This window comes from Gymnoscopelus braueri, assembly GCF_963280865.1.
Source record: "Gymnoscopelus braueri genome assembly, chromosome: 14".
Lineage (NCBI taxonomy): Eukaryota > Metazoa > Chordata > Actinopteri > Myctophiformes > Myctophidae > Gymnoscopelus > Gymnoscopelus braueri.
Genome location: NC_137619.1, coordinates 17,312,601 through 17,327,503, shown reverse-complemented (window position 1 = coordinate 17,327,503; position 14,903 = coordinate 17,312,601). Strand labels below are relative to the sequence as shown.

The window sequence follows — 14,903 nt, the reverse complement described above, 5'->3', positions numbered from 1 at the left end:
TTCAAGTCTCCATGGGGTGACTAATCCATTGAACGTTTTTTTTGGGTGAAGTGTCCCTTTAACACAATATTTTACAGTGCAGGAATAATAGTAGTGTGTACAAATAATAAGATTAACCCACGCCACCCCCCACCCATCCTTACACAATAAATCCAAACACCCCTCTTCTGTCTCTGCCCTCCCATTCCTCCCTCCCCAAGCTGTCACAAAGTTAATGTTGTAATCACGGTAATCACCTTTATATGAATTTGTCTGCATGTCCATAACTACATACAAACACTTTTCAAAATGTAAACTGTGTCCATACTGTAGCTCCCAGTCACAAAGCTGGCTGATGGCACAAAACATAATACAAAATATAAACTTCAAGATATGAATCTCAGGCAGAGCATAGTATAAGCCATAAGGTACATTTGCCCAAAGCGCTTTATATGAAACTATTCAGTACTGTGTTGACAAAACCCGAAATAAGCCGTACTATGTTATCTAAAAATGTAAAGATTAACAGCACAACCCGTGGACATGGAGCTACTGTGACTAAGACACCCTGCATGTACTCTCAAATAGCTTTTAAGTCTATCCCCTGGGGAAATCTCTTTCAAAATGTGCTTTTAAATTAGGAATAACAGGGATTGAACACACTGAGCTACTGGGTGCTGGACAACCTCTTCTTGTTTTAATTTTCTCTCTGGAAATTGCCTCTCAAAACTGACATTTGTATAATAGCCAAGTGTTGAACACACAGACAGAACAGGCCGACTGAACAACCGACTGACCAACTGGCTGCACTCACACTGGCCTCACTGACTTGGTTCTCAAAGTTGTTACTTTCATTTGATGCTGCTTAGCTACATGTTTAAACATGGTGTTTGCTTGGTTGAGATTGCTTTGTTGAGAGGAACTTGATGCAAATATTGCATTTCACTGTCAGTTTGTTGATTTTACCACACTTGCACCCCACATTTCCATTTAGTGCAGCTATTTGCCATGAACCAACACACAGTTGAATAAACAAACATATTACACCATCACATACTGACAGGAGTTGTAGAAGAGAGAGCGAAGAAAAGAGACTGAGCTTAACCAATCCAGGTATTTTACAAACTTCACTTAAACTTAAACTTAAAATCCTCAGTGTTCATTTATCCTTTTGTTACTGTACAAATGACTAGTTAAAGATCCAAATCGTGCTCTGAGCACACTAAAATCCTCAGTGTTCATTCATCCAATTGTAAATCTGTTCAATTGATTGATTGATTGATGTACTTTATTTAGTAAGACATGAGAACAACAGTACATGGAAGTACAAATTCACAATACAAGGTCTACTAAACTGGAAGACTCATTAAGCACTGAGCTTGTTTAAGATGAGATCCCCATGCACACAAATCGTGATGAGTTAGCACTCATTTTATAGTCAGAATCGGATCCAAAACGGAACCGGCTAACAGAACCACAACCCTGCTCTCTTTACTGTAGGTGTTTCTAAAGAGTGATGACCTGTGTCTGATGGGAGGAGAGCAGGCGAGGAGAAGACCCACTCTGCCCTCGGCACACATCTTGGCCATGCACATCCAGCAGTTAGAGATAGGAGCCTTCACCCTCACCACTGGAGCATACAAGTGGACCAAGCTCAGGTGAGGGGAAATCCACGGCTTTTTTACATCTGCAGTGTGTGCGTCATGCGTCGGAATAGCATCGATTACCATTTTTGTCTCCTCTCCGCATATAATTACTATCATTGCAGTGTCTTACATTCCTGTGTTTAAAGCCTAATTTAAAAGATGAAGCCCACGAGAATGCGATCAACTTACTTCAAACAACAACAGTATCACCTACCTGGTTGCTTTGCATAAACATAGATGACCTGTGTTCAACCACAATCAGAGTAGTTGATGAGGGGATCATCATGAGGGGATCATCATGAGGGGATCATCGTTCATCCCTCCTCTGTGGAATTAATTACATGAACAATAGAAAGGTAAACGACTGCCCTTTGTCCTCTGATTGAGGGGAGATAATCCTTCATTCCTGGCCAGTTCTTTTTGCACAGTGTCTGCCGTTTGTTATTGGAATCATTTTGAATCACTCACTATGCAGATAGACTTATCAAATGTAGCTTTTTTCAAATACAATTGTTCAAGTAAACACAAAATTGTCTGATTATTTTAAGTCTACTTATGTGTGTGTAAGTGTGACTGTGTCAGGGCTGTAGTTAAAGCTGTATTGTGTCAAAAATGTTGTGAATAAAATGTTATTTTATCCTATCTGTATGGTAGAGTATGTTTAAAATTACAATACAATTGGGGTGGTTGAATTTGGTGTCCCTGCTCTTCTATTGAGACATTTTGCATCTGTGTCTAGGTTGGACACAACCTTTGACATGATCCTATTTCTGAAGGTCAAAATTCAATTGTGAATCAATTGTGACTCCTGAAAATTATTCCAAACACAAACAGCAGACACTGTGCAAAAAGACCTGGCCAGGAATGAAGGATTATCCCTCCCCAATCAGAGGACAAAGGGCAGTCGTTTACCTTCCTATTGTTCATGTAATTAATTCCACAGAGGAGGCATGAACGATGATCCCCTCATCAACTACTCTGACTGCGGTTGAACACATGCAGGTCATCTATGTTTATGCAAAGCAGCCAGGAGGATCTTTGACATGATCCTATTTCTGAAGGTCCAAAATTCAATTTCTCCCCACAGCAAGCAAGCAGGCTCTATTAGCTCAGTGGTAGAAATGTCAGTACTTGTATAGTAGACCCGGGTTCAAATCTGGGGTATGACAGGAAAGTTACATTGCGCAGCTTTAACTAAGAAGAATACTAAAAGGGAAGAAATAATTTCATTAGCCGTTAGAAAAACAGAAACAAGTTGAAACTCAAATTATTTTTTTAATGCAAAACTAAAAAGAAATATAATAACATATAAAACCTCACAATACTTGACCGCACATGCGCGTGATGTCATAAAAAAAGCACCCCCTCAGCTAAAAAATCCTACCATTCTCTATTTAGACTTTAATTCCATTTTTGACAATAATATGCCCTGCACCGATAGAGGGTGCTGCAGCTTCTGAGTTTTTTGTGTGTCAACATGACATGGCATTGTACTCTTATTGTGTCATTCTTGTATATTCCATTCAGCCTCTTCCATTTTATGGTATGACTCTTATCTATCTGTCTGTCTGCCTGTCCGTAATATGCAATAAATTACATTTATAAAGTAACTTCCCCAAAGGTGGAATCATCACTCCTCTTATGTCTGTTGAAAACTGCTGTTCTATGCACTCTCCCCAGTTTAAACTGCATAAAGAATAGTCACATTAGTTCCTGTGTGCTGATAAACATGCCCTGTGTCCTAGTACTGACACAAAATGTCACTCCAGTAATAACTCAAGATGACATAAACTGAAGATTAACTTTCTCTTCACACACACACACACACGCACGCATGTCCAACTGAAACAAAGTCAGGGCCAAGTGGCCGTGAGGACATAGTTTCCCCTATGTCCTTCTCGCTCACTCCAATATGGCTGACCAGATGCTGAGGGTCGTGGCACGTGGCGGTAGTGTGGTAATGGGATAGTGGCATCCTAGCGCTGCTCCAGATGGTGCCCGTGATGATGGGGTGAGATTGGTAAAGAGATTGCAAAGGCCCAGATGCCGCGAGGCGTCGTTTTCTCCAGATGTCCAGGGTCAGGAGACATAGCTGGTATGGGGGCAGAGAGAGACACAGCTGGTTATTGCTAAAGCTGGGTTTCCGTTGGCACTCTCCAATGTGTGTGTGTGGGGGTGGGGGTGACACTGAAGTGATATCAGACTGGAGTTTTGCTTCGTCCCTTGTTCTGTGTTTTTATCTGGCTTCTCATTCTGACACAGAAAAATCCTCAGTATTCATTTACCCTTTCTCTGAATGTGAACTTGAACCTAATTGACCTGTAACTTAGGGTCCTGGTGGTCAAGGGTACCTAGCGATGCTCTTGGCATGGACCCGTATGGGTCCATTTTGGGTGCAGATTTTGCACACTCTCAGAGTTATAAAGTAACACTGAAGATTCAAGAGTTTATTTGTTACATGATAAGGAGTCAAATTCTTTGATTTCGGCTTCTCGACATTAAAATAGCAATCCTCCTTTGTTTCTCTCTTCTCTCTCTCGTTTGATCTGTGCCCACGCTCCCTTCGTTATCTCCTGTGTCATTCATCCTGTGTTCAAGGAGCATAGCGAAGGTGGTGAGTCAAGTGCACGCGTTCCAGGACGCCGCGTACCCCTACAGCCCCGACCGTGAGCTACAGGCCTACCTACGGCACCGCGTCTCCAACCTCAGTACCTGCGACGTTCACCTCTTGGCGGCGGACAACGACGCCAACTTCCGGCAATCCACCGAACGGCACGCCCGGAGGATTCAGGACACGCTGAGGAGGGTCAAGGCCACCTTCCAGTGAGCCATGAACCCCTCCCCCCTCCCCCAGCCAGTTGCTACAGCAGACCCAGTTCCACTCTGATAGCTGAAATTTGCAGCCAAACATCTTTTTGGTGTTTAATAGTTTTGTATTATTTTTCAAACAGCCCCCCAGCTTTGGCGAATAGTGTTGGTTTTAAAGTTAAACACACGGGTAAACCTGCAGAAAGTTGACCTCACGTGATCTCATCCATGATCCACATCTCTTAGCGTGTATATATAAGTATTTTTTACATTAAGTCAAGTTCTTTTTTCTTTTTTTTTTACATGAACCACTTTAAACCTGGCGTTTTTTTCTTAAATAGCAGATATAGAAGCTCACAATGTGTCTCGGTGTGACACATTGTCAGCTTGTTGAAGAGTTTAGAACATTTTCACCTATAATAACATGCCCAAAACGGGGATGCCAGGTTGAAAGTGGCTGCAAATGTCTTTGCCTTATAATGACCTATTTAAAATCGCAGATCAAGTAAACCGACTATTTCTAGAAAGCTTTTGAATAGGGGCTTAAGTGGTTAAAACATTTCCTTAATTTAAGTGGAAAATATACCGCTTGTGGGGTCATTTGAGATCATTCATCCCTAGATAATTGTCATTCTGATGATGTTATAATTATTTGTGGCCTGACCCAGTGATTTCTTTATATACGTGGATCAAATCCTAAATAGATGATAAGATCTTTATATAGTGATACCTGGGCTTAACCTGTCTGCATTCTTAAACATAATAGAGCTTTAACTTTTAAACCTTTGCAAACGTCTTATTGGATGTTGCTTTGATGTCTGACTGTCTGAAACATGGAAATTCAAACGCAGGACTTTATTCACTACATTGTGCTTGTGCTTCACCTGGTCTTATCCTCGCTCATCATAGCACACAACTCTTAGTTTTCCCAATTAGTTGTTAACAATTACATCCATATGAAGAGACTCCTAAAGCAGACGTCATCACATTCTGTTTTAAACACAGCTAACAGATAGTATTTATTGTGTGGATAGTAGTGACACAAAGGGCAAACACTTGACAAGCTTATCTATTGTGTAAATACTAGCCTTTCAGAGGTTTTGATTTAACATGAGGTATCGGTGTGTGCATAATGTTATTTGATCAAGTACAGTATGTTAAGTCTATTTTTCTATTTCTGGTCTATTTTTCTTCTATAGCCTATATTTCTCTCCTCCCATGAAACATGGCATGTGATACCTATGCTATGGAAGTGTTCTGGATTTAGCCAAATAAATTACATTTCATATACAAGCTGCGTGTATGTGTTCATTTTGTTTCCATTGTGTGTGTGTGTGTGTGTGTGTGTGTGTGTGTGTGTGTGTGTGTGTGTGTGTGTGTGTGTGTGTGTGTGTGTGTGTGTGTGTGTGTGTGTGTGTGTGTGTGTGTGTGTGTGTGTGTGTGTGTGTGTGTGTGTGTGTGCAAATGTGACTTCACATTTTTAGCATTGGATGTCTGAGTTGAATATGTTCTGAGCGTCTGGTAACATAAGAACAAAAACAGCACAAAAAACAAAATTCTAAAACTCACTGGTATATATAGGCCAATAGAACAAAAACCCAATCCATAGCAAAATTACTTTTAAAAAAAACATAGCTATCTTGCCAAGTAACTCGAGTATGTAACTGTGTATTTGTTTAATTTGACTGGACTATTGGATTTGATTTTATAATGTTAATTTGTATTGTTTTTATTTTATTGTTTTTGTACTTTAATTTGTATTTTTGATTGTACATTTGTATTGTATTTTCTTTGTTTAGGACCCCAGGAAGAGGCTTATTCATGTGTCTCTAATGGAAATCCTTTAATAAACAGTTGGAGTTTGCAGTGCAGTCACTACACAGGTATTTCATTTAAAATGGATTTACAAATCCATCAGTGAACGAGACTATATGACAGGAGTGACTCAATCAGCCACCTCTTTAACTGGTGCCATCTAATGACTTTAACGTGAGACAATATACACATTTGGCAGACTTGCGGGCGCCGTGTCTCGGAGTCTTTCAAGTAAGTGCGAAAAGTTCAATTTAGAGACAATAGGAGCTCAATGGATCTAAATGATCTAGCAGTTACCTCGGCTTTGAAGTCCCTTTGAAGATGCAAATCTCTAAAGAGCAGAACGTAATCACGGCTCGGAGCCACGCCACCGGTCATCAACTTGTAGCCTGTCCAGAGGCTGCTAACTGTGCTGAGACGACTCATTCACTTATAAACCCATATAATGCTACACGAAATGGATATTCCAGCCAAACCAGTATAAGCACAGCAGGCCGACTCTCTTTAAAGGTATTGTCAGTTTATGCATGATATGCTGAAGGTTTTGGTCTATGGACCATGACCATACAGCTGGTCTGTGATCCACCGTTGTTGACAAACGTGACAAAATGTGAAACAATACGGTCACAGTATTGTGCCAATAGCACTATGGGCTGGAACCTACACCATTTGTTTCTTTGCGGCTCACACTAGCCGAAAAGCTGGTGGCAAAACACTGTCTATCATTATATAGCTAAAAGACTTATATTGTCACATTGTTTAGGTGTATCGGTAACAACATTATTTAAGTGTCTTTATTAGCCTTCCAACAGCAAATTGTCTAACATTGAACTTCCTTCGACACTTTGCTGTTCATTTTGGAAGGTTTAAGAAGACTTTTTAGCTTATTTTTAAAAATCTATTATAGGCTACTTCATGAATCTAATGTTGATACCCCCGAATAGTTTTCAGCTACCATGCTTGTTCTTGTCGTGTCCTCTGCAGAAACTTGCGACGAATTGGTAGAATTCAAACAATTTTATTTGTTTCATAGCATAAACCATAATAAAACATTTCTCTGTATAAATATCTATTTACATATAATACAGATTGGATAAAATGTAGAGTGCTTCACAAAATAAAAATCTTAAAACCCCCTCCACAAAGAGAGGAAAGAGAAAAAAAAAACATCTAGATTCTAGATAGGAAATCCATCCACAGTTAAATTAAACATCAGTTCCACATGAGAAACATAGATTTTTGAATAGAAAAAACTATAGGCTTTAGTAGTAGTGAGGATGTAGCATCATTGGAGTGAGATGCTGCTGAACTGTGAGATGTTGCTGCGTGGGGAACGGGAGGCGCTGGACCGGCGGTGGGGGTCCGTAGGAGTAGGCGGGGAGCTGTCCGCTCATAGGGTGGTGCTGAAACGACGGCGGCGCCGCGAACAGGAAAGGCGGCAGCAGACTCGACTGCGCGTGGAAGAACTCGGGGCGCAGGTCTTGGACCTCTCGCTTCAGTTTCATCCTTCGGTTCTGGAACCAGGTTTTGATCTGCAATAGAAGAAGAGGGGGAAAATTAGTCATCCGTTTTTGTCACTTGTCAAATAAAAATACAATGAAAAGATAACTTGTACTTTTGTGTTTTTCTTTAGTTTATATTATTATATTGTCACTGATTCAAGGAAAGACAGAACTACAGCAATGGTTCTCTAACTTTTACATTTCAAGGTCTTTCCTTAACTCTGACAGTGTACAAATGAATTTGTACACTGTCAGAGTTACAGACTTGTAAGGGTGAAATTAGACCCCCCTAAAGAAACCCAGAGAGTCCCTGGATTCCTGGAATCGACTTTAAGAAACACTGAACTACAATAGGTCACTATTTACCTGAGTTTCAGAAATGTTGAGTTTCTCGGAGATTTTCCTCCTCTGCGTGGCGCCGAGGTACTTGTGCTTGCAGAATGTGTTCTCTAGCTTGCTGATCTGCTCGGTGGTGAACTTGGTCCTCATCCTGCGGTTCTGGGCCGCTTCTCGCTCGCTGTCTTCTCCAATCTCACTCTCTGACCCCGAGGTGTACCCGCAGCTATCTGATGGATGGAGGGAGAGAGAGAAGATTCGGTTAAAATCCAACCAATTGGTAAAACAGGGCTTTCATGCTCTGCACACAAGATGCACAAACAAACTCATATTATATCAAAAAGAGAACTTACTGTTTGGTGAGGTCGGAGTAAATTGGCTTCTTGATTCCTTTGCGAGCTCCTCAATCTGAGTTTGTAGAAACATTTCACTGTGGACTTTAGGCTGGAGTGAAGCGGTCTTGCATTGCGTGGTTCGGATCATAACATCCTCACAGTCTTGCGTGGTGTAACAACTTTTGGAAAGCCATTCTACGGAGAAGTTGTGTGCCATTATTTGTGTTGGTATTCCGACGGCTGTAGGATGTATAGCTATGACTGAGGCTCAAGGTGTGCTTTGACCACTGACCTGGTCGTGGCCACTATATATAGGAGGGGCACACGTCTCTATTTGCATATGCAAAGGGATCTCAACGGAACGATAAAAACCTGATGGCCGTTGTAATTGAGGTTAATAGATACCGCAATTGTGTTCCTTTTCTCACGTTCAAGATTGGATGGTTGTCCGGGCGCCTCCAAGTCTGAGTATCATGTAGATGGTAGGGGGAGTGAATGAAATGTCAATACTGTAGGGGAGGCTGTATGTCTGAATGATTCGACGCCATATAGCCACGATTAATGAAATAATACAAAACAAAGCATGAATGTAATTTATATGAGTTATTGTAGTAATATTTCAAACATTTGACCTGTCCTCTCTTGCACTGATTAATGGGAGACTGGGGTTGGTTGTCACACTCTTGATGGCCTGAATTCCTCATCACCGACTTTACAATAGCCATTCCTAAAAGGAAGTTTCTAAAGATCTTGGGTTGAAATAGGTAGGCATTTCCCTTTCATTATTTTAACTTTTAATGGCAAGTAATTATCCAACTATCCATTTATCAAGGGACAGGCCTGATCTTCAGTGTGTGTGTGTGTGTGTGTGTGTGTGTGTGTGTGTGTGTGTGTGTGTGTGTGTGTGTGTGCGCACACACGCGTGCGTGAAGGCATGTGCGTGTTTGCAGAGTTGTTTACACTGCTGACTATATGTGTTCAAAGGAGCGTATACACTTAATATAGAAGTCTACAATGAACACGTTCACTTTTTGTCATGTGTCAGAATTCAGTCCTGGAAAAATATTATACTGCTTTTACCAGGGGTGCACTCTTTATGGGGCTATAGTTTTGACTGAACACAGACCAAGCAGAAACACTTCAGAGAGCTCTGACCTCAGTCTCTTGCCTCATCATCTTGACCTTCTGTTTTACACGTGTCATACATGTACAGTACATCCCCTGTATACATCCTCATATGTTTATGTAGCCTATGTGTTTATACATTTGATGGTATGTGATAATAAGCAGAACGGACAGGGGGGATCACTGTTTATTAGCACCTATTGTACGTTTGAGTTTAGGTACAGTAAATACCTCATACATTTTGCCTATACTATTTATCCAGAATCTCTTGTTTTTAAATAATTGTTTAAATTATCAATGTCCCAGGAATGCGCAACATAATCTCATCCACTCCTGGTGTGAACTTGTGGAGTTGGATTTGAGTTTGCATTCAATCAAGTTATTAATCTTCTGTTCTCTTGTTAGAGTCTGGGGGAAATGAAATAAAACAACTTGACATTGTATTTAAATCAATTGTGACTTATTGGCCGTCGAGGCTGGTGAATTTCGGCCGCAGACAGAACAGAAGCGCCTGGCTGTCTGCTGCGCTGTCAACAGCCTGTTGATGAGGTCTTTGTAAGCGTCTGAGTGGGAGGGTGTGACGCCATCACAGCGTATCAACAGAAAGTGAGAAAGGTCCGTTTGATCTTCGTTAACATGCTAATTTAAAATGACATTTGCTGCTGTTGGACCTCGATCCTTGTAAACTCCATTGCAACTGCTATGCTGGTGCTCAGGGGTTCTCAATCTGTGGGTCGGGGTCCCCACATGATGTTTTGGGGGGTCCCCAGATGACAGTGACCTCAACAAAAAAAGGAAGAAAATAAAAAGACCATTACTGCATCAAAAGTAATCAACAAAACTATAAAAAAATATATATACTATAAAAACTGGTCAAACAATGGTCAAATTGTCAAATAATATAAGTGAAAATAGCTGATCTACAAGCTGTGAGCTTAGAATATGTATCTGTGGAACCAGTCAAACTAAATGTAACGCCTCAACTCCTACAATTCCAAGTGCTTATCAGGGTTGGGGGGCCCCCAGTTCAAATACGATTATTTTGGGGGGTGGCCTGAAAAGTTTGAGAACCACTGCTCTATAATTGAAATTAAAGTGACAGCATTGTATAATACATGTCTTATAATGGCAATTATAATCAGAAAGTGTATTCTCACATTTGGCAGAACATTAAATTGTGTTCTTTTTGTTGTGTATATTTGAAGGTAATTCATCAATAACTTGGCCTAGCGACATACCTTTCTCCTTCAGCAGTTATTGATGTTCCGTTAATTCATTTACAGTTGTTGTGTATAGACAAAGGTGTGCTATCAAGCCTATCATGGTACTTCAAATGGTACCTACAACAGTCACATCACAACAGTCTATACCTCAGGCCCGACTTCAAACCAGGGATCAGACTCAAAGGCACACAGAACCCCAGACTCTCTGGAGCCAGGCCGGAGGGCTCCAGCAGTAAGTGTAAACTCATCAATGACCGGCTTAATCTGAGCTAATTGTTGACCATGATCTCCCCGTTAGCATGGCGTTTGAAGTGCAGCGGTGAGGACAAACACGACTAGTTGACTTTCATTTGAAAGCGCAGCATGGGGTCCCTTCTCTGTCTCTGTTGACAGGTGGGACAGACTGGGACGAGAAGAGAACCCGCTCCACCCTCGTCGTCCATAAAATAAATAAATATGGTTCATTTTGTCGTTGCCCCCTATCTTTGAGCACGAAATGCTCACTGCAGGCCATGCCGTGATTTAATTGTATGATTGTTTAATTGGACTAAGCGTCAGTGTGACTGTCATGAGGGGATCAAATCAAGGAAGCCATACAAGGGACTGTGATAAGAACTTCTGCTAATAGCCTGATCCCCAATCCCATGTCTTTGATAGAGCACTGAGATAACATACCCATCTGTTGTCTGATGTGCTTGAAATAAGACTTAAATGGCCTATTCATGTTCAGCTAATCCTCTAATGATAAGAATAGATACTTTTGTCAACCATCTCAGTAGAATAGAATGGTTCCCTTTGAAGCAGCCTTCCTAGACCTCCACCCAGTTTGAATATAATAGCCCTTATATAATAATTTAATAATGACAATCTAGCCTAAAGAAACCAGCACAGAAACGAGTATTTCAATAAAATATATGTTTTTATTCAATGATAAATAGACATTTGTATTTCTGTACAGCTTTACATAAAAAAAATAATATTGGTAACACAACACCTCGTAAAAAAGTAGGGATTGCACTTTAACTTCGAATTCTAAGTGTTTGAGTCGCTAACAATGTACATTGGGCCATGTCTTCAGTAGAAAAGGGGGTTATGCATCATGACATGCGTGGGCTGGTGTGAAAAGTGTTGTTGCATGGGGAATATTTGGGGAACAATGGCAGGGTAAAACGCCTGGCCATATTGGAGTCGCTGTCCGCCGAAGCCGGGGTACTGAATCTGGGGCACGGCCTGGAACATGGCGGGGGCGAGGAATTCAGCCCGTATGTCCTGTACGTCCCGTTTAAGCTTCATCCTTCTGTTCTGAAACCACGTTCTGACCTGAGAGACAAAAAAAGGGAAAACATCGTTAAAATCATTGCATAGATATAGAGCATCGAACTGGAAATGAACCTAAGCGAACGTTGTGCATTCATATTAGTTTTGTCTTAATTGTAGCCAATCTTACCTGTGTCTCAGACAGCTTCAGCTTCTCTGCAGTCTTAATTCTTTCCCCGGCGTCCAGGTATTTGTGCTTGTTGAAGATTCTCTCCAGTCTGTTGATCTGCTCCGCTGAGAACTTAGTGCGCACACGGCGTTGGGCCGCATCTCTGTCCATCTCGGTGACCTGTTCCATCTCGGTGACCTCCTCTTCCACAGAGGGACACTCCGAGCCCGAGGACGCAGCTTCGCTCTCGTAACCAGACGAGCACCCGCTGATTTCTGAATCCGAAGGAGGCGACGAACAGTTTGTTTCACGGAGAGGTGAGCTCATCATCTCAGATGATCCCCGATGACTGCTGCTCTCACAGTGTTGAGATGTTGTTGTTTTCGGCTTCAGCTGCAGGTAACCCTTTTCGTAAGAAGTGGGTGGACGAGGCTGCACCATGCATGGAACATGGGGTCTTTGGGTTGGGGTGTTATCAATAATCGCTCCTTGGTCCTCTGTCGGTGTGCTGTTAGAGTGGCTCTGCGCCATCCAGTCAACAGAGAATATTTTCACCATGTTTGCGGCTGTGTAATGTATCAGTGCTGGTGGTCAGTGACCTCTTTATCCAGTGAGAGTCAGAGAGTGATGTGATGAACTCCTGTCCCCAGGGCCGCTTTTATAGGCCTGGCCCCCCTCAGAAATTTGCAATTGTAAAGAGGTGTTAACGTCTGATCGATTCCACTGATTAGGGGGGCTAATGGCTCGTTATTGCAGGCTTTACATATCCTGTGAGTGTGTGAAGACCTCGGCGCCACTCGGTCTGTGAGAATCTCTGGAGCTCATACATGTGTCTGCCCGCCTGAAACTGTGGCCCCGCCGACTGTATCACGACCCTGACTTTCATGTCTGTGCATAGGCCTGCATACACTAGACCAGTGGTTCATGTCAAGGACCCCCAAAATGATATGCATTTGGCCGCGGACCCCCATCTCAAAATGTGTTGTTCCAGGGACCCCCAGAAGCACAGATTTGAGTTACAAATGTTGGCTTTAAAAAATATTATATTATTTTAAAAGCACAAAAAAAAAATAGCAGATCTACAGCTTGTAGATCTGCTATTTTTTTTGTCTATCTGCTATTTTTGAATAGCCCATATTATAAAAGGTTAAAGTTATTGTGATGCTATATTAAAACATTTTGCTGGCGACCCCCTGGAACCCCCCCAATGACCCCTGAGAACCAATGCACTAGACAGTCTGAGTCTACCCCCGAAGAAAATCACAAACAGTCCGATTTTAAGAGTCTCAATTTGTGTCCAATTCCAATGCACGTTAAATGTCAGGTAACCTTTTTCATAAAGAATGGAGGTCTAGAATAAAGTGTTTGGCCCTCAACACCGACTGCATGGACAGACCAATTCATATAAAAGGCCAATAAGGCTAGTAGGCTACAACTAGACAGAGTTGGAGAAATGGAAAGCTTGCACTATTGAATGATAGAGGCTTGTCAACATTAGGCCTACTGTGTGCAGACTTTAGCCCTATTATCTTGAAGAAATCGTTAAATGAGAGTGCATGTTTTCATGTTGCTTTCAGTGTAGGTAGTGAGTGTTCAGTGCACCGACATCACCGAGGTAATAGGCTATACCTGGTAATAAAAAAATAATAAATGTATTCTGATTCTAATCAAACCCAGTTTAACCCGAAACGCTGGCCATGTTACAAGTTGTCCTCAGAATGCGAGGATAAAGACTCATTTATGCTTCTGTCATAAAGTATGAATCAGGCTTAACTGTCTCTTCCTAAACCAACACATTCTGTTTCCCAACAGAGAATAAAGTAGTTTAGGCACAATACAGTTCCTGTTGTAGTATTGACACGTCTCCAATACCCCGGTGGGCACACTGGCGCCAGTTACCCAACAGCCAGCGTTTGGATCAGTGAAGATCAAAGGTATTACAGTAGCAACAACATTAGGCTTGATTGTCGGCCAGTTCAAATGTAAATATGCAAAGACAATGATAATTCGAAAACCCCGTATGTGTTCGCACAATGGCGCATACAAGGGTCGCAGTTTTACGCACGGCTTCATAAAGTAGGCTACTATTCACATCATAAAAATGTTCCCTCTGGTCGCCCTCTTTAAGAAATGAAAGCCTCAATCACTGAGATTGTGACACCAAGCAAACTTCAAGCAGCGTTGCCAGATTTTGCGAGAGAAATAAGCTAATAGCTCTATGAAAACAAGCCCAAAAGAAGCAACTATTAACATAGGCCATATGAGCATCGGATATTTGAAAATAGGCATGGCAATGCGATGCGTTGTGAGCTTGTAGATCTGCTATTTAAAAAATATATTGATGAAACATTTTGAATATATTTTTTAATATTTTAACAACACCAATCTGGTAGGCTACAGGGGGTCACACAATACTTTTAGATGGGGTCCGTGGACAAATACATGTGAATTTGGGGGTCCTTGACAACTACTGATTTAAACAACATTAGGAAACAAGCCCAAAAAAACAGCAACTAACCAATATTTACAAGCAACTCTACAGAAAAACAAGCCCAAAGTAGCTTCTAATAAGCGGACCTGGCAACCCTGACTACAAGGGTTCGAGATCCTTTAGTGGCTCTGCGCCCCGCAGCCAGGGGACAATGGGAGCACTAAACTGATGCTTAGCTATGACAATGATGGCGATAAGGCTATACGTTTGAATGTCT

The 14,903-nt window shown here is 41.6% G+C and overlaps 2 protein-coding genes across 2 annotated transcripts in view; one reads left to right on the top strand and one right to left on the bottom strand.

Annotated features, from left to right (window-relative positions):
* Positions 1-5,726, top strand: part of kndc1 (kinase non-catalytic C-lobe domain containing 1) — a 78,080-nt gene extending 72,354 nt beyond the window's left edge. The window contains exons 29-30 of the mRNA XM_080449946.1: positions 1,480-1,637; positions 4,224-5,726. Of these exons, the coding sequence (XP_080306072.1) occupies positions 1,480-1,637; positions 4,224-4,452 (387 nt within the window). The 3' untranslated portion in view covers positions 4,453-5,726. The remainder of the gene's footprint in view (positions 1-1,479; positions 1,638-4,223) is intronic.
* A 1,784-nt stretch (positions 5,727-7,510) lies between these two features.
* Positions 7,511-12,753, bottom strand: LOC308100546 (homeobox protein vent1-like; the record flags this gene model as incomplete). The annotated part of the gene is made up of 2 exons (XM_080449613.1): positions 7,511-7,780; positions 12,217-12,753. The coding sequence occupies 2 exons, from the start codon at positions 12,751-12,753 to the stop codon at positions 7,511-7,513; spliced, it is 807 nt and encodes a 268-aa protein (XP_080305739.1).
* Positions 12,754-14,903: the final 2,150 nt, after the last annotated feature.